Here is a 19,813-nt window from a genome sequence, read left to right on the forward strand (position 1 = left end):
TTGAGAAGTTGCAAGACATGTGTGAAACATTTGATGAAAGCAAATTGAGAGTTGTATTTTTAATTTGCCTAAAATCAAATAAATTTGATAAAAGATATAGACTCGCTCAAATGTATACTTAGAGTAAGGTTGTCTCCACAAGAACTGGCCTTTAGAGGTATATTTAATAATTGAATTACTAGATAATACACAATAATAATAAGGATAGTAGGTATAAGTAGAAATAATTAGTTAGTATGTTATAAAATATTAAGTAGATGAGAGAATTAGATATGGAGAGAATATTGGATATGAATTATATATAGAGATACTAGAAATAATAAAGAAGTAAGATATTAGATAATATAGCTAAGGATCATATTAATATAGGTAGTTAAGAATAAGGATCTAAAGAAATAAAATATGAGGAGTTACTTTATAAGAATAATTATTTTAATAAGAGTAAAGAAAAAGAAGAGGAAGAATGGAAATAGAAATTTGATAGATAGGGAAATATTATTTAATTAAGTGCTTATATATGCTAGCGAAGTACTTATATATGCTAAAAATTTAAGATTAAGATAGCTAAGAAGAGAATAATTAATTATCTAATAATAATATAATTAAGTAGCTAGATAGGTATAGATAGAGATTAAGAGAGGATAAAGAAGTTACTAAAGTAATTAAGGAGTAAATATGTATTTATAATAGTAGAATATGATTTATATAGGTAGAATATTTATTATATAGTTAATATATCTATTTTAATATATTTTATATTTCTTTTACGTAATTGATTTTCAGGGGTTAAGGGGTAGTTCTATCAAACACCCTTGAGGTGATTGACAGAATGCTCAAACGGAAATTGAATTAAGAGAGATACCTATTTTATATAACTTTTACATGTTTTCCTCTATTTTATAAGGTTTTAGAGTTGAAAATAGGGAGAATCCGAGGTGATTCCATCGAACACCCTTGTGGTGTTTGACAGAATGCGTAGAGAGCTTGATAGAAGAGTAGGTGAAAAAGTATATGTATATATTTAGATTTTTATAATGTTGATAAAAAAGAACTTATGTAAATTGATAAGAACCTTGAATGCATGCATGGTGCTTGACGAAAGGCTTAAACGAGATCACGGTATTGAACTTTGACTAAATCCAACTTGATGAACGATCGAAATCACTAGAGAAAATCAATGATGTTATTTTATCTAATTTCAATAGAATAGAACTAGAAAAACTCACTAATCCACCTGATTTGAAGGGTGAGAGTGGTGGCGCCAATCGCTGCCGCCTAGCTTCAGTATTCAAGTTCCCTCACTCTTCTCCTCCATCCTAGTGCAGAACCAAGCTCTCCTAGCTCTTCCCTGAAGCCCTAATGCCTCTTCAGCACCCACCAGAGCTGTCACGATGATGCGGAGAGCTTCCAGCCTCAGAAGGGACCAGTAAATCTCTCTTTAATGGGTTGAGAGGGGTTGTATTGGCCCCTAAAGGGATTAGGCTTGATCCAACAACCCTCCAAGGGCCGTCTGATCATCCCGTGGTCCCCTCATCAATGGCCTCTGCCGGCCGGCCGACAAGGATCACGATTTGGCGGCAAAGAAAGACTGTATTGCCCCCCAGCCGTTCGTTCTTTCTTTGAAATGGGTCAACGGCTGCAATTAAATCGCAGTTGTGGATCCATCTCTAATCGGTGTACCCCTTTCATCCACGTCAGCTTGCCCTGTCAGCCGCCCTATCAGCTACACATCCTACATGATTCATCCATTTGGGTGGTCCCTTGTCCGCATTAGCTGCAACACCAATCAGAGACCTAAAAATAGAAAGAAAATGATTAAATAACCAAAGCAGATCTCGTTGTCCAATCTTCTTTAAGAAGATTGGACGGATGATATGATATACAGCTATTTACAATATCCTGATCAGACATAGGCTTCGGGCCGGGTGGGTTCCAAGCCCAGTCACATTTCCTTTTAAAAGAAAGAACGAACGGCTAGGATGGGCAAGATGGGCAAGGATGAAGACAACATTGATGGTTTCTCAAATGCCTCCTAGCTCCCACAGCTGCCCCGTAACATGGAGCAGGATTGTTTCTGCCATCCTAACTGCCATAATGATGTGGGTTGTGTTGGGTTCAGTGCCTTGGTTCATCCATGGAAAACACATTTCCATGGATACGAAAGTGTTTCGATTGATTCAGAATCGATCTTTAAAACAAAACATTGAGAGTACCTTTTAGGGAACTCATTCTACCCTTGACTTTGTCGCTCTGAGATCATTCTAAAGCCGTTCACGCATCTGGACTTTAGAAGTATCCACGTGATCACTCGGTGCTTGGATCTCCACGTATTCTTCTTCAATTCTTCTTGAAAATCTTGAAGATCTCCTCACCATGAAGACACTCTTCCTTGGATGAGTGGAGAAGAGAGTGGAGGAAGGCAGGGGCACTCAAATCAGGCTTGCATGGGTGCTTAAAATGAGACCCTTTCCCTCTTTATATTTCACTTAAGGTTTTTCTCAAAAACCCTCCAAAGTAAAATATATCCACCAATGCCCTTATGACCTTGTGTCTGTGACCCTCTAGGCCCATGTATTGTTCTGGTTAATAACTTTAATGTCCCAGTAACATTTATTGACCGACCTTATTATTTAACTATATCAACATATAGATTAATTAAATAAGTATCGATTCAACCCAATCGATAGGTTAAGTTTCCAGCCCGTGGGGTGCCAAGCTACACCTTGTGCTCTAGAAGATACTGAGTAGTCTTGAACTCTCTTATGGAACATTTACTGTCATCGGTTAGCGTATCTATATAATCCATCATCCACGCAAGACTCTCAAACGACTTAGGGTATGGTTTATCGTCAAACCCTGATCCGTCATTCGATTAGTACTGATGCGTAACATGGATCACTGGAGAACACCTTCTCCAATATCCTCACTACCCAGGCCAGGGATTTTTGTGCATCGTCTTCCTCGAGTCAATCTCCTCTCATATCGTGGGTGGATGATCCCATCTTGACCACTAAATCATCTCCGTAAACTTCTTACTACATCTGATCTATAATTTATTTGAATCCCATGATTAGAGGCTCGTAAGTCATATCCACACATGAGATGTCCTTGGTGTCTCAGGTTAATGGATCACTTATACAACCGTAACATGAATCAACATGATTGACGTTTAGGTATAATACCATTCAGGTATTTGTACGGATCAATTTAGTGAACTCTTTCTCCAAAGAGCACCCACTATCTGTCCTTAGTGTTGCCACACTAATAGCTACAGGATCAGCTATACTTATCATATAAGTAAGATCAACTGGTGCTATTCTATCCAAACAATTTTATGCCCGTCTCGATTATCCATCGAATAGGAATATTTCGAATACATGTTTAAAGACTAGCGATCACTATATTATGATCTCATCATAATTCACTACGTCATTGCACGTATTCATGGAATTCATTATAAACATCACACAGAATAATAATGAACACAAATATTTTATTCAATGAACTTAAATAAACATGGCAGAGCGATTGGCTTGACGGCCACATAATATCCATCAGGTTGTCCCATATATGCATGAACGATACACCTGCCTTCTCGAATGAGTATCCCAATCATTCGCTGCATTAGGTGGAGTAGTATTTATGTGTGGCACCTACCAGTGGTTGACTTCTGCTCATTTGGCAAGGTGAAATGTGGCGTAGAGCATTCATAATGGTGTCATTATTTGAGTCTGGTAGGTTATCCACGAGCTCCATGGAAGAAGCCACCAGCTTGTCCATAGTAGTGGTATGTTGTAGGTGAAACAAGCGGTGGTTTAGGCTTCATGGTTTGAGACCAAAATGCATCTTCAGTTGTCGTTTAAAATTTTCACAATCAGGGAACCTCGTGTGGTCATCAATGTTGCACAACCATGTCAAAGAGGTTTATGGGGTAGAAAGAGGCTTTGGAGAACAGGAATGACTAGAGGATGGCGAAGGGTCATCGACTAACAGTCATCGTTTTGCAAGGGAAGACAACGTCAACCTGAGAGCACAAGAGAGGGAAATTCACTATTGGGTCAGAGAGAGGAAGGAATTATTCAAGAGAGAAGTAGAGAGCTCATTATGAGACATGAGTAATTAAGAGTGTGTTATTACGCAATGAATGAGTACAAGAGATGGTATTTGAAAGGTTTATGTAGAGAGTTGATTGATCTGAATAAGAATTGAAAGAGTTACAGTGAAGGGAGACAATGGATGATGACTTGAGATGTCAAATTCAATTGAAAAGATCAGTTTCACCTCACTCAAAGAAAAACAAAACCTACATTATCCATGGAAGAGAGTACAGAGAAATACCCAATCCAAACCTCCACACAAACCCCGATGAAAGCATGTCCTAGGCTGGGTGATGCTAGGCTTTCACAACAGCGGGCTCCTTTTCTAGCAATCGGATGGACCTATGGTCCATGAGATCTGGGGGCTCCTATCGACTATCACCGATCGGAAACACACAAATGTGCCACATGTCCACAGGGCACCTGTGGGGTTTAATCCCATATAAAACAATACAGAACGATGTTTTGTTTATATTTTGAATCATATGCCATTCTTAGAAATGCACAATAAGCACCCCCTTACCATTTTCTCTCCTCAGCACATGTGTGCACTCATGAGCGCACCGCGTGTGCTCCCCCTATGAGCCCCCGTGGACTCATTCCGCTTACGTGGCAGACCTTGCGCCCTCGTGGTGTGCAGGTGCCCTGTTAGCACATCGAGTCCACTTGGTTCCTCCGCCACATGGCACCATTTTTTAATATTTATATCTCCCTCATTTTAAATCATTTTAACCCCAAAGTTCCTCCATTAGATCTGTAATTTGGATTTCCATCTTTATAAACCCTCAAAGCTTAATTATCATGCTGATGATTGGGAATTAACTCATCATGAACCTGACCCCTTAACTACTCCAAACCTGATGTCAATGGATTATCCGGTCCTTCTTCAGCATTGTCATTGCTTCCATACTAGGGTCGATTTCCTATCCCTTGCATCAAAATTCTCAATGAAAGTGTGAGAATAAACCACTGGACTTACAAGAAGTCAAATGGGGTTAATTTATCGAAACAAACACACAATTACACATAAAATGATGCATATAGAGATTAAAATGCATAATTCACTTAAATGTGGTATTTCATGTAAAGATAAACATCAGTGCATGGATGTAATGATAAACCATCACCTAAAAATGGTATTTTAATGCAACGTCAGCTTCATGCCTATCATGGATATGAGATCAACGTCAGGATTTAAGGTTTAGTTCTCAGCTCATTACATTGAGATACTATCCAAGAAACTAGGCACCATTGCGAAGCCAAAAATATAGTTGGAACAGTAACTTCCCCTGACACTCCCCAATTCAAGTAGTGGTAAGGCAAGGGTAAACGCACTATGTTCAAAGGGTATCCTCAACCACAAAAGTGTAGTCGTCAAAATATAAGAATGCCTAATTATTGATTCTAGTTGTTTGTTCATATTCTCTTACTTTTCTCATTTCAGGTATCTGAGAATCAACTTTTCTCCTACTTCAAAATTATCAAAACCATATCATTGTGAAGCCAAAAACATGTAGTAATAAAAGTAACTTCCTTGACAATCTCCAATTCACATAGCAATTGCAAAATACGTGTTTGGAAAGTACCATCACACACAAAAGTGCAGTCATCAAAATATAAGAATGTCTAATAATTTACCTAATTATAACAAAAGTGTAGTGGATATTTGATCAAGTTCTCTTATTTTTCTTATTTGAAGTCCTTTTGTTCATCTGAGAATTATATTTCTACTACTTCCCCTCTTAAAACCATCAAAATCATCTCTTTTTAGTGTGCTTGATATTCAATGGAGAAACTTTCAGATACCCATTATCCGTTGTTGTCTGCACGACCAATCCTCCATTCTGTGGGACCGCGGGAATCCAAAAGCCTTCTGTGAAGACTTTTGAATGGCCTATGACAGTGTTCTCCTCCAAGAAGACAGCTTGGACAGAGGGCCAGAAATCTACACTGAAAGGGGAACTGGTTGATCTTTCGTACAAACAGACGTTACACCCGTAAACCGCGTCTTGCATATCGCCTGATTCGATGGATGATGCTGAGGAAAGCAAGAACGCAGCGATCAAGACCTTGGGATCTCTCTTCAGAGTTACCGAGGTTTTTCTGTGGTTCGTAATCCACTGCCAGATATGTAGTTTAGGATTTATCCAGTGTTCTTCACGATTTCCTTATTATTATTTATCAATTTGCGGTAAACTCACGAGACCCATCTGAAGACACCAAAGTTTCAACTTACTGCAGGCCCTTCTCACCGGAATTTATTCAAATACTTACCAAATGTGGAAGACAGTTCTATTTTTATATATATTCAAATACTTCCTATTTGTGAAAGTTTCTTTTTTGAATGTCAGGAATGACGGATTTGTGAAGGCGTTCAAGAAGCCGGCAAGTAATGACTTTTCGGAGGAGGCGTTCTCTTCTGTAAGCATGTATTTTCTGTTGATAAGACTTGTTATACTATTCACTTGTGACACAAAGTTCCATGCTACCTTCAAACTTTCATTCTGTGTTTCAGGTTTTGAACTTATTAGTAGGTTTTTAAATTATTAGGCCTTTGAAGTTTTTTCATATTCTTAGGTTTTCTTCGGTGACATGAATAGAAACCTTTCTGCATTTTCTTCTTCCGAAGAGTCATGCTATAGTTTTCTTACTCTTCTAATTTTGGTTGCTTGACCTCTCAGTGCTGCTGTTGCCTGGATTGACTTTTCTGGGTAAACGGTTTTTTTTTACATTATAACTATCCTCCGGGAATTACAAGAATGTTAAGCTAATGGCTTCTATTTTTTTATCTAGAGGTATTAAAATCCCTGAGACTGCATGCCCCCTGAAGTAGAAGTATTTTACTAAATTAGGCAGTCGCCTTTTTACATCATCTGATGACTCAACTTCTAGGACTTCTTCCGATTTATTTCCACTATTCTGGTTCCTCATATCAGTAGATAATAGATATTTCAATCTTCTAGACTGAGTTAATCACTTTGATTCATTACGTTTAGAAAGTGTCAAATTTAAATACAATTTTACAAAAATAGTTTCCTTTCTTAGGAGTTCGATGAAATACTTGCATCATTCAAGCATGTTCCTGCTTTCAGAGTCCTTTTTTTCTGGATTATTTTTTGTCATCTACTCGCTTGTTTTTTCTCTGAAGCATATTATTTTATTTCAGGGTCACAATCCTGTTTTGTCTCGTTCATTCTCAGACTTGAAGATGGATGGTGAGTTTAATTATTTACGTAGTTGATATCCTTTTCGATCACCCCTAATTTCCATGTGGTATTCATTTGTGACAAACTTTCTCCTGTTCCTTGGAAGAAGAAAGAACCCGCTGAAGGAGAATAACAACCGTAACTTTTCATTAAACTCTAGAACGATATATACATGGCTTATTGTACCAGTTCGTAATGGGCCAATAAGCCAGACGATAACGGTTGGATACGACAGCTATATTTGTCCAAAACTATGCGTAACATGTGAAATGCGCATGTTACACTGAATGGGAAGTGTCTCCATTAGCTGTTTGAATAGGAGACTGTGTGTTTATAACATTCATTAAGGATTGTTTTTGCAAAATCTCAAAATATTTTGAGCTAGACATCCTTCCGAGGAAGATATTCACGAAGGTAAAAAGAAAGTGTGGCTAGGGGAAACGCCCAGGAGTTGGATCACTGCATCTTAACAAAATCTCTCTACTTTTCCCAAAAGCATAACACGTCCATGTTTTTAATTATGTCCATTTTTCAATAAAATTCATGTTAATTCACTTTCAAAGCGACATTACCAGTCTTACTAGATATCTGACATCACAAAATGACTATTGTTTTGATGCCTGTGCCATGAATTCCTAGATGACTATGCAGAGGATATGGATCAGTTCAGCGAGATGAATGCCTTGGGCCTTCCTACATCATTTAGAACGAACAAAGGAGTAAGATGTGCATTTTCTTAGAAACTCTTTATGCCGTTGGTTCTTACTGAATTGTTAGTGAATTCGTTATCCTACCTGGCATTCCTTTTTGTTTTCACTCAGGTGATTTCCCCTCCCCATATCATGATATCAGTATCTATTATTCCTTCTTTTCTTATTATTTCTTCTTTATAATTGTTCCTTCTTTATAACTATGATATCTTTTGTCATTATTCTTCTTTGCCGTTTCAATCTTGCTTAATAATAGTCAGCTAAGCCGCAAGTATGGCCGTCTTTTTCACATTTCTCAATTTTTAAGCAGATCAGGAAGGAAATTAAGGGATCAGAGAGTAGATCAGCTCGGAAAAAATCATCGACCAATTCTGAAGTGGTAGAGGCTCAAATAAATTTGGAAGATGCTACTATGACTCTTGCTCATCCATCTCAAGAAATGATATCAGTTTCTGACAGAACTACACAGGGGAACGGTGGTGAGGTTTGCTGCAGCCGTGGACGATCAAACTCAGAAGGAATAGAAGTTTCCAGGTTGGAGATCACTATGACTGAATCTGAAGAAAGGCCAGCTAATATTTCGTCTTCAGAATGTGCAAATGTTATTTCAAGGTTTTACGATAATGGTGTAGAGTGGGGTGTATTTTGGGATGATTTCTACTCAAGAAGTTACTATTACAATTTCCATACGCAAGAGTCGACTTGGTTTCATCCATCTGAGAAGGAAAACTCGGCTCCGCCATGCGCGTCAAGTGAGAAACATCATGACATAGGAGAAGAAGTTTATCTGAATGAATGTTTGGATCATGCCTCGAAAGGAGCTTTTGAGCTTCATGAAGAACAACATGACGAAGAATCATCTGGTCATGCATTGGAGGAAGCTATGCTGGATAGTGATTTTAGCAGTGTAAGTTTTTTTCTTAATCCAAATATCAGTTCATATGTTGTTGCAGGAACTTAAATGAGCAAATGTGGCAGGTTACTTTTTCTGAATCAAAAGTTTTTGTTGAAGACTCAGATGGGCAATACCTAGTGGACAAGTATTTCATCCTGAAACCTATTCTCCTCCTTTCTTTTCCTTGTGAAAGCCTATCCTGAAACCTAGTCTCCAATGTTTTGATCTATCACATGTTATTATGAGTTACGTTTAATCACAGATTACAAAAAATCGTTCATAATTGAGATTTTGAAGTAGTCTACAGTGTTTTGATATTTAATAAAAAGTGGACCTGAAGTGCTGTGGCATTTATGTTAGGCAAAAGTTTGCTAATTTTTGAGTTTTTCATCTATCACATGTTATTATGTTTTTATATGAGATATAGGTTTTTTATCTGTTTTTTTCCAATATACACGAGTTTATTGTGCGATTATTGTGCGAGCTTAGATTTGTATTGTTCATTTTCAGAGCAACAAACCAATCAGTTGTGACCGGTCTACAGGAAGGAAGAACCATTTCACTACCAGAAGCAGTATTGACTTCTGGCCTGTCAAATGATTATCATTGTTCTTCTAAGAGCAAAAAGAAAAAGAAGATGCAAAGAATTGGAACCAATCAGAAGAGATTAACTGAACAAATAAAAGGTATTTTACGTTATACAACTCTTATTTTCCAACGACTTATTTTTCTGGTGTTGTTTCAAATTTTTAATCTGTGATTTACGTTTATTCTGCTGAATTTACCAGCAAAAATGGTAGAAGCGAGCTTCTGGAAACTTTACCCGTGGAATGTAGCATATAAACTTACAACCTGCCAGAGGATTCATGGCCTCTGATGAAGACCTGATATGCTCCCTTGGGGGTTATCAATTACTTGCCAAAGATAGATGACTTGAGGAGTCTTGATCTTCAATATTTTTCATAAATATCAATCGCTCTTCCAAATTGCAAAAGATGTCTAATGCACTGAAGTTCAGAAAATAAATACAGAATGATAGAAGAACAACGTGGAAGAGAGGCAAATAGAAGATGGATCGGCAAGTCGAAATAATCTTGCCACCCTCTGGAACAGAGAATCTCCAATTCCAGCCGAGACCACTCTCCCCTCGACACACTTCAAGAAGTGTCCCTGTAATCGTCCATCTTCCTTTATTTAAAGAGTCCTGCGTGATCCGCCTTTCACACATGGCTCGAAGATCCACTCGTGTAATATTGTTTATTCTTTGTCCTTCCCCAATATCTCCAAGGGAGCCCGATATCAAGACCTTGTATGGCGATTAAATATCTTAGTTATATCTGATGCGATAGAAATTAATGTAGCGTTACAGAGTGGAAAATCTCAAAGAAAAACTTTTGATTTGCTAGAATAATTTAACTATGTATGAAGTTGGATCTTTGAATGAGTTCTGGCGAAATGAGATGATGGAGATTCAAATAGAAATGTGGATTGAAAAGTGTTGGAGATCAACATCCGACCTTAATGTTTTAAGTATAGACGTAGCACAATTGACATTAGAATTAGCTTTTAACACAATGGTAAATTCTTGAGGTTGGATCAGTGATACAACTTTTCCACGCACTTAAGTGTGACATAAGAGACAAGCCAGGCCCACTCATGCAGAGATGCAAACAAGAGACAACAAGCAATGATGGTCGACATTATAAATAAGACAGGGGATCAAGCTGGACAGTTTCGAATTCCTCACAGACTTTCTTGGAGAGGAGGTTCTGGAGATTCCTGTGCTCCTGCTTGGCTGGCTTAGGAAGATCCTCCCTTCCAGAGGACAACTGACCAATTCGATCCGTTGTATTGTTCTCTTACCGCATTGTATTCTTCATTCAAGAACTCCATCCTTGAGTACGTTGCTCCAAGTTGCTGTCATGTGGGTTAATTTTTTGAAGTCATAGTTCAAGATTCGTTATCTCCTATCACCTGCCTTCAGGAGCGTATCAGTCAGCCACTTCCTCTCCAAAGCCTGGGCATGATTCTCACTGCTCCAGCTTTTGTCACTGCAACGATGACTGGCCTCTTAAGTTCTTGAGAAAACCATCCTCCCCTAGCAGATCCCATTCTTGATTTGTTGCTAGGCCCTTAGCCAACAGTCAGTGTTTCTTTTGGCAGATCTAATTCAGTGTTTCTTTTAGGTCTCCACAGGGGAATGTTTTTGGAAGTGTAGAGGGAGAAAGATTGAAGAGCAATGCTCACAGGATTAGTGATACCACTTTAGAAGTCTATTGGCCTCCTCCTGTACCTCCTCGTGGAGGATCTCCAAGTGAAATTCAACAAGCTAAATTTAAATATATGCGTTGCCCTCCCCTTAGGAGGACTACATCTATTCTAAGGGAAAGTAATGTAAAGACCCTTGATGGGGTTGGGAATCTTAATAGCCTCGATTCCATTTTCCGATTGTGATCAATGACAGCCTTAGAAGTCTATTGGCCTATGACTCACTCACGATTCAACTATTTTGATCTTTTTACGTTCTGAAACATTGAAAACATGAAGTCGTTATTGTGGAAATCTTTGTGCTTTATGTTGTTGAATTCTCAAGGGAACTAGTTTAACTGGGATTATTTTTAGAAAATGTTCCATTCGATCTTTACTTCTCAATTTTTCCTTCAGATTGGCTGTTCCCTTTCCTAGATTGTTGGATCAATGAATGAGCAATTGGCATCGATTAAAAGTATGCATTGGTCTTCTTTTCTCACAGAACAAAGCCCAGATTGGGAGAACGAAGGATTATCTTTTCGTACTGCAAAATACTGGTGTCAAAGATACTCATTGTTCTCCAGATTTGATAGCGGCGTGCAAATGGACGAAGAAGGCTGGTTCTCTGTCACTCCTGAAGCCATTGCCAAGCACCAGGCATCTCGTTGTGGATCTGGCTTGGTGATTGATGCTTTTACTGGAGTTGGTGGCAACGCCATCCAGTTTGCTATGAAGTGGGCACTATTTCTTGATATCATTTTGTATCTTGCATTGGGGAGAGAATAACTTAGAAGAAATTCACACTTCTAAGAAGTATTTTCGACTAACTAAAATTGCCATCTCTAACCTGTCACCGTCATTGCCCATATCTTTGGTGGCGATGACGATCTTGTCATTGTCATCCTGGATGCAGGCTCTTGTCATCTGTGAGAGGTTCATAGAGGCAGATTGACGAGAGGCAATGATAAAACAAAATCGTCATCCTGGCGAGGATGAATGATGGGAATGATGACAACTCATCCTCCTCTCGTCATTATCAATGACGATGGTGTATACGAGCATTAACCATGTAAACCTTATCTTTCTCACTTTTTCAAAAATATAATTTTGCTTACAAATATTATGTGATATTTCTTCAACATAGAACAGTGCATAAAAATGGTCTTCACTTCCAGCAGCTCACTGATTATCTTCAAAGCTGATCAAAATGGTCCCTACCATTTTTTAATTATTTTTTTAAAATATATTTTAATGTTCATAATTATTTATTGACGCTTAAGTTTAATCAGGGCCACCCATGTTCTTGCTATTGACATTGACAATGAGAAATTGGATTGCGCACAACAGAACTCCGCAATCTACGGGCTCAGACTCAATATAGATTTCGTTTTGGGGGACTTCTTCCTTCTATCTTCCCATCTCAAGGTACCTTTTCGAGCTTGGAGTAATTTTATAAAAAACAATCCTGCTAATACATTTCATTGAACGAATTTATGGAATCACTTTTCTCTATTGTGCTTCACTTTTCTAATATTTATTTTGGAAGCTTGGTGTAGTGTGAGAACATTACTATTCCAATAATACTCTCCATCGTTTCTCTAAACTCTTTTTAATCTGGTTGATACATTCAAAATGGGTACGTGTAGGCAGATATAATATTCTTGTCACCGCCGTGGGGTGGACCAGAGTATAGTAAAGTTCAAACTTATGACATCCAGAGTATGCTCAAACCCCGTGACGGGTTAGTCAACTTCCTACCTATATAATTCTCTACCATTTGGTTAACGTGGAAAATTAAGTTTATAAACTTTCTATTTCAGTCGTGTTCTGTTCGTGTCTGCGGCGAAGATTGCACCAAAGGTAGTAATGTTCCTTCCAAAGAACGTTGACCTGAATCAGTTGGCTGAGCTCTCTCTTTTAAATGATCCTCCTTGGGAACTAGAGGTCTGCATTTCTTCTTAGCACAAATTTCCCGCTTTCTTCGAAGCTACTCTCTCTCGTTCCAGCTCTCCCTACCGGTCTCTCTTCCCTTTCTACCTCTATTTCTCTCTCTATCCACCTTCCTCTCTTTCTACCTCTCTTTCTCTCGCTATCCACCTTCCTCTCTCTTTCTACCTCTCTTCTCTCTCTAGCCACCTTCCTCTCTCTTTCTACCCCTCTTTCTCTCTCTATCTACCTTCCTCTGTCTTTCTACCCTCTCTCTCTCTCTCTCTCTCTCTCTCTCTCTCTCTCTCTACCTGCCTAACTCCCTTTGTCTCTCTACCTGCCTAACTCCCTTTGTCTCTCTACCTGCCTAACTCCCTTTGTCTCTCTACCCACCTCCCTTTCTTTCTCTGCCTACCTCTCTCACTCCCTCCATCCAACTCCCTCTCTTTCTCTGCCTACCTCTCTCACTCCCTTTATCCACCTCCCTCTCGTTCTCTGCCTAACTCCCTCACTCTCACTCTCTCCAAACAGGAAGCTACACCAGTCTTCTTTCTTCACCAGTCTTCTTTCTTCGTTACACCTTTTTTGGCAAAATCTGTGAGCAGACGTTGCTGGCATCTCCTTGGTGTTTCCCAAGATGTGAGAATGTTGCCCGTAATCGATTTGGTTCTTTTCTCAGGTGGAAAAGAACTACTTGAATGGGAAGCTGAAGGGGGTCACTGCCTATTTCTCTCATCCAGATGTCTGCGGAGAAGCTCAAATCAGGAGCCCACGAGACGATAAAGAGCTGAAGAGTGTCAGCGGATCCATTGGCCAGTTTTGAGTTAAGTTCCCTAGAAACGAGCTATTTATTGAAAATACAAATCGATTACGGGCATCTGGGATTTTCCAAGAAGAAAATGCATGTTGAACAAATAATTTTTTTGAATAAACACTTGTCATCGGGAATCTGAATCACAGTTGGATGATTGAAGAGATACAGAAGTCTGTGACTCACCTTGACCAGATCCCAATGTTGATATGATTCTGACTTGATCGTTGCCTCTCAGATTACAGGTCTTGTGATCTCAATGTTTAATTCTTGAAGTTCTATCCAATAAAACCAGATACCCAAGGGACCATCAACGGTGAAGTCGGATGAGAAACACTGTAGGTGTCTGCATATATGCCCTTGAAGCGGACACTGCATCTTTTAGCCTGCAATCAGATGACCAATTAACCCAAATAATTAGTTTTCTATTATAAAGTAAAAGTTGTAATAAAATTACTAATCTTTCAGATGGTTTCATGTTGGACAATGCATGCGTTATTACACCAATTTCTTTGAACATTCCTTATCGTGTATTTGTCAATATCCGTCAGTGGACATTCATTGGCCCTGGCCCAATAGATGAAATGAGAATACAGTGTGCGTAACCCAAATACAATGCGCTTGTTTCGTCCTGAGTGGAATACACTATGAAATGAAAAAAAGGAAAATTTATAATAAAAAAAATCAACAATTTTGCCTAGAATTTAAATTCGGGAAGAGATAGAATCACAGGTATAGAAATATTGATAGAGGAACCAAAACTACATCTAAAGGGAGACAGAGAGAGAGAGAGAAAAAGAAAGAAAGAGAGAAAGAGAGAAAGAGAGAGACAGAGATATTGAAAGCGAGCAAGGAGAGAGTTAGAAAGAGAGAGAGAGAGAGAGAGAGACAGACAGACAGACAGACAGACCGACAGACAGACAGACAGACAGAGAGGAAGTGAGAGATGGCTCAACTATTTAGTAGAGCTGCCACAATTTAAAGGGAAATATTCAAGAAGGGAACGACCAAAATAACCCTCCAAGGTAATTGATAGAAATACCCCTAAAGAAGAGGGGATCGTATAATTTACCCATCTCAGATGACATTTCCTTGTTCTCCTTGTTGCTGATCTTAACAGGCATAGAAAGACCGATTTCCTCTAGCAGTAATAGCCAATTAAAAGCAAGTGCCTTCTGTAGCGCCCCTGCCATTGCACAAAACCAATTCAGAAAAATAAAGGTGTTCACCTCTTTTGTTTTTGAACTCCGATAAAATAATGAAATAAAAGAATGGACAAAGGATGAGAAGCCTACAGACTTGCTTCACGCGCACTGGTAGAGGAACCATGAATCGCCCTCGTCAATGTCTCCAGCTTTGCCATCCGCCATCTTTCCAGTGCTTCTGTTCAACACATTCAATGGCATCAAAAGTTTCTATGGCTTTCAACAATTAGGGGTAGCTCAAGAAAATCTATGCAACATGCCTAATTATGGGTCTAGGATTCCATCGGATAGGATCACTCCCCCATTGGAAATTATGATGGATCGAATGGTCCAGATCGTGATCTGATAGGTCCGCCATCAATCTGAACCATGTCATCATGATTACTGCGTCCAATCTGATCCGATCACAACGGATTGTGATAAGATTGGTCAGAATGTTTGATTTGTATGACCGGCTGGATACAACACTTTAAAAAAATGTTGGAAGGTTAAACAAATAATCCTTCCAATTATAATTCCTTGTTGAAAAGGAAGAAATTCAACAGATTCAAGAAGTAGAGACAGAAAGAATCTTAACTTCTTCATTCATTCAATCAGTTCCCGTGTACCCCTTATATAATAGGCTACAAGCGATTTACATGTAATGGAAAAGGAAATGTCAAAATATGGAAACAACAAAATTCGGAGTTGCTAGCTGACAGAAAATAATCTAAATTTTTTTTGGGCCGACAACAGCAACCAGGCGGTCTTTTCCAATCATGTACGATCATAATCGTAAAAACCAATCTATCATGCTGCCCTAGATTGTGATCTGATCGGATCACTCATGCTTGATCGTGATCTGATCAAGACCATCAAGGGAGCATCAGAAAAGTGATTGTGAGCGTGATTTGATTGGATCCAAATTCAATCCTATCAGATCATTATTTCCCATCAATCTCCGATCCCAATGCTCAACCAAACTTTTCAAAAGATGGCCGCAAGAAGTTCCTTCTCTTTTAAATTTCCTATCGGTGTTCATCTCTAAAATGCTTTTCCCAGGAGAAACCATAAGAGAGCCGGGCAAAAGTTAAGAAGACAAAAGTCTCAAAATTGTCAACACAAGTGAAGATGGTGATAAGAGGACGTTGACAAGAGTCATCATCGTCCCCTTTATTTGTCCTCGCCAGGATGACAGTGACAATGACAAAATTGTCATTTTCTCACGCGCAGGAAGGATGACAATGACAATGATGAGACAAAATTAAATGACTCCTGTCATCCTTCCTTTGTTAACCTTGTGCAGGTGATGAAAGACGGATGATGAAATCATCATCACTATCGTCATTCATCTGAGGATGATGCCAAAATCATCATCATTACTCAAACATCAGATAATGACGATGACGTTGAATGACAGGTGAACGATTTGGTCACTATCCGAAAAAACTAGTCTCAAAATAGGAAAAAACAGATTTCAGTTAAAAAAGACTTTCTCTCTGATTTTTTATAGGAAGATTTTAATGCGGTTAGATTTACCAATTATCTGATGTCATTTTGATGTCATCGGTTAGAGTTTGATGTCATCGGGAAAGATTCAGTTAAGGTTGTCCAATGGATTTCTTCAAAAAAAAGGTTATCCAATGGGTTTCTTCAAACAAAAGTTTATCCGATGGAAAAAGATGATTTAGATGAAAAAGAAGAAAGAAACTTCTAAAATAACGTTCTCAAGGTAAAATGAAGTCAATTAAACTAGGATTTAATATAAAAGATGGTATAAACAAGATTCTTCACAGTTCTTCACAGTTTACTACTTAAGGTTACAACGTCAATTTAATTCAGTATCATCAGTATTAGACGGCTACATAAATGTTTTTTCTCCCATTTCATCCCAGGGAACATTTACCTGCCGCGCCAGCTACGCCAAAAAATTAATAATAAAGTTGAAACTAGCTTAATATTTTATTTGATATGGTTTTATCATCAACCTTCATCTCAACGTAACGATAATTTAAAACCCCCTTCTAAAAGACAAATCTAGTCCCAGTCATCATAACCGGTAACAAAAAAAATAACAAGCAAGATCCAACGGTATGAAAAAAACTAAGCCAGGAGAAATATCAGAAAGCTTACCCACCTTGTTGCTCGGTCATGTAAGCACGCGGCTCAAGTGCTTTCAACATTTGAAGAATCTCGTCAGCCACCTTTTGCTTCATTCGCGGCGAGAGTCCAGCTTCTTTTCTCTTTCCAGAGAGCTTTTTCCACAAACTGTTTGCCTTTTTTAATGCAGCCAATGATCATAAATCTTTAAGGAAGTCAAGGGTTCTAAAACGCAAGAACTATTCCTGAATTTATTTATTTTTTCTCGTCATCTTTTATTGATTATTTTGTCTTTCCCAAGATTTCATGGTCGTTACCAGTTTTGCAAGTTCTGTAGGCTCCGCCGCCCTCCTCAGTTCAATAAATTCCTTCATTTTCTCTATCTGCTCCCGGGAGAAGTTGGTCTCTGAAAATATGAGCAAATACACAAACCGTTCAAGTAGAATGAGTGACCTTGCAATTTCAAACGCAATCTTTTTTGATTTAAAGTAGATGAAGCAGACTAGGAAGCATGAAGAAGTGTATTTATTTTTTCTACCATTTTTATTTATGCTTCACATGATTATGCCATTCGAATTTGACATGTATGTATTGTACATTGTTCCATCTCATTGTTCATATAATCCATTTTTTTCAAAAGGATGTTTCCCATTTGTGGGTTACACAATTCCTTTTTGATGGATGAGTGAGGCAATTATTTTGCATCCAGGACTAACATATGCAAGATATAACTGTGAATAGGGATTTTTTTAGTATTCAGAGAATACATAATATTGAGATAAGACATTATGATAAAACAAAGAAAATGATAAACTACGAACTCGCGAAGAGATGCAGCTACTCAATGAAGACAGAACGAGTTCAGAAAAATAAACCTGGGATCGAAATGAAGCTAGAGGAAGCGCCGGCAATGGAAGGAGAAGACGGCGAGAAGTAGATAGAAGTGTGAAGGGATAGGATGACGAACAGCAGAGCCAAGAAATTCACGCAGCAGACGCCGATCATCAATCTCCTGCGATCGCACCATTTCTTTCTTCCTGGTCCACCGCCTCTCATCATTCCCGGTCGAAAGACGATTTTTTTCCTTGATTCTCAAATCTTGAACCGCGAAGCATATGATTTTCTCTTCACTTCTGCCTACGTTCCAATTTGGGAAATCTCCAGACAATGATATTCGTCTCGTTCGCCAGAGTTGCTGCTCGTGAAGAAGAGATCAGACCCACGTTTCATCCAAGACTGTGCCCACTCCCTTGGCCTTATACTACTGTGTCGGTGGTTTATAGCTTGACCAGTAGCAGCAGCAAACATTATAAGCAGGGGAGACATATTTATAATTTCAAGTAAAGTTTTAGATTTCATCATTCCTCATTCTGATAAATATGATTAACACCAGGTAAGCTAAGGCACAGTAGTTGGTGGTTAATGCCATGAAAATATGTGCATTTTCAACTTTTCCACCTCTTTTTGTCCTCACATGCTCAATGTTAAAATATTATTCAGTAATGCTCTTTCAGGGATAAAATCGTTAAAAGTATAACCACAAAACAATTAATCTGAAAAGCTATGAAATAACATGCTTTATTTAGCATCCGTATTAAGCCATTTGGCTTTAATCATGTAGCGATACTAATACTGATGAGAAAATAGTTTTCAGTGCAGGAAATCCTGCTTGTGTTGTTTTCATATATCTCAAAGTCAGAGGGAAATGTTATAGACGAAAAGCGATAATTTCAATATTATTGATCATAATGACTGACTAGGGATTGATGATTAACTGTATCCTAAGTCATTCTTGGGCACGAGGGATTATACATGGATGGTAGATTAGGCGTCGTGAAGAGGGGGGAACTCCACTTCGAGCTTGCCCCAACCCTAGTTGGCTAGGATGGACAAAACAAGCTTTTGGAGTCAATTTTTTTTGCAGTTCTTGAGTTAATCTGGTGAGTTTCTTCTTCCCCTCTTGTTCTTCTTCTTGTTTGCTGCGAAAATGCAAAGCATTGGCAAAATATTCATGCTCTAGGAGTAGTTATTGAGTGGAGAGCATCGTCTTAGTTCAAGACTGCAATCTAAATCAAAAACAAATTAGATAGGTCATATACCATTTCTAGGGTCTCATTTAGATTGAATCTATTAGTAACTACATCTTGTTTAGCACTTACATTCAGTTTACCTTCAAGATCTTGACTCCCCTAAGGGAGAATCAATATCAAGAAGGGGTATTGATCCTTTCAAGAGGATCAAGCCCTAAGCACTGAAATCATTCTCATCAGTCATTCAGGTGATCTGAATCTTCAGGAGAAGGTTCAAATCGCTTGACCCTCTTCTCTCATTTTGCATCATCTCTCTACTTATTAAGCATTCAATTCTTTCATTTTATTTTTGGCTCTTAGAAACATAAAATAAGTTCAGATTTTAGGGATAATTGCCTCCTTGTGGATCGACCCTTTCTCATTCTATACTTTCTATATTTTGAAAAAGGGAATTTTACAAATTTATTGCATAAGCTTAAATCCAAACGACACAATTATATTTGCATTTAATCACACCATTTTTAGGCTTATCAATACTCCACCATGTGGTTTAGTTCAGATCATGCTGATCCTGATCTTCAAATCCCACCACAAAGTGTAGAAT

The 19,813-nt window shown here is 38.4% G+C and overlaps 2 protein-coding genes across 7 annotated transcripts; one reads left to right on the forward strand and one right to left on the reverse strand.

The window, feature by feature from the left end:
* The first annotated feature begins 5,932 nt into the window (after positions 1 to 5,932).
* LOC144701841 (S-adenosyl-L-methionine-dependent methyltransferases superfamily protein) lies at positions 5,933 to 14,043 on the forward strand. 3 transcript variants are annotated; one of them, XM_078573624.1, is made up of 12 exons: positions 5,934 to 6,205; positions 6,449 to 6,518; positions 7,264 to 7,312; positions 7,943 to 8,022; positions 8,324 to 8,920; positions 8,992 to 9,053; positions 9,419 to 9,594; positions 11,661 to 11,892; positions 12,448 to 12,583; positions 12,805 to 12,899; positions 12,979 to 13,018; positions 13,764 to 14,043. In XM_078573624.1, exons 1-12 carry the CDS (start codon positions 6,126 to 6,128, stop codon positions 13,905 to 13,907), a joined length of 1,761 nt encoding a protein of 586 aa, XP_078429750.1. In that variant the 5' UTR covers positions 5,934 to 6,125; the 3' UTR covers positions 13,908 to 14,043. The 3 variants fall into 3 exon arrangements, 2 of the variants coding, with proteins under 2 accessions (XP_078429750.1, XP_078429749.1); XM_078573623.1 differs by having other exon boundaries at positions 5,937 to 6,205; positions 12,979 to 13,102; XR_013581112.1 differs by lacking the exon at positions 13,764 to 14,043 and having other exon boundaries at positions 5,933 to 6,205; positions 12,809 to 12,899; positions 12,979 to 13,026.
* LOC144701842 (uncharacterized) lies at positions 13,969 to 18,461 on the reverse strand. 4 transcript variants are annotated; one of them, XR_013581113.1, is made up of 6 exons: positions 18,055 to 18,461; positions 17,497 to 17,585; positions 17,217 to 17,355; positions 15,191 to 15,278; positions 14,968 to 15,081; positions 13,969 to 14,281 (listed from the first exon to the last, which is right to left on the reverse strand). XR_013581113.1 is itself a non-coding variant. In XM_078573625.1 (6 exons), exons 1-6 carry the CDS (start codon positions 18,236 to 18,238, stop codon positions 14,277 to 14,279), a joined length of 615 nt encoding a protein of 204 aa, XP_078429751.1. In that variant the 5' UTR covers positions 18,239 to 18,461; the 3' UTR covers positions 13,969 to 14,276. The 4 variants fall into 4 exon arrangements, 2 of the variants coding, with proteins under 2 accessions (XP_078429751.1, XP_078429752.1); XR_013581114.1 differs by having other exon boundaries at positions 17,213 to 17,355; XM_078573625.1 differs by having other exon boundaries at positions 15,195 to 15,278.
* Positions 18,462 to 19,813: the final 1,352 nt, after the last annotated feature.

This window comes from Wolffia australiana, chromosome 4 (genome assembly GCF_029677425.1).
Source record: "Wolffia australiana isolate 7733 chromosome 4, ASM2967742v1".
In the NCBI taxonomy this organism is placed as follows: Eukaryota; Viridiplantae; Streptophyta; class Magnoliopsida; order Alismatales; family Araceae; genus Wolffia; species Wolffia australiana.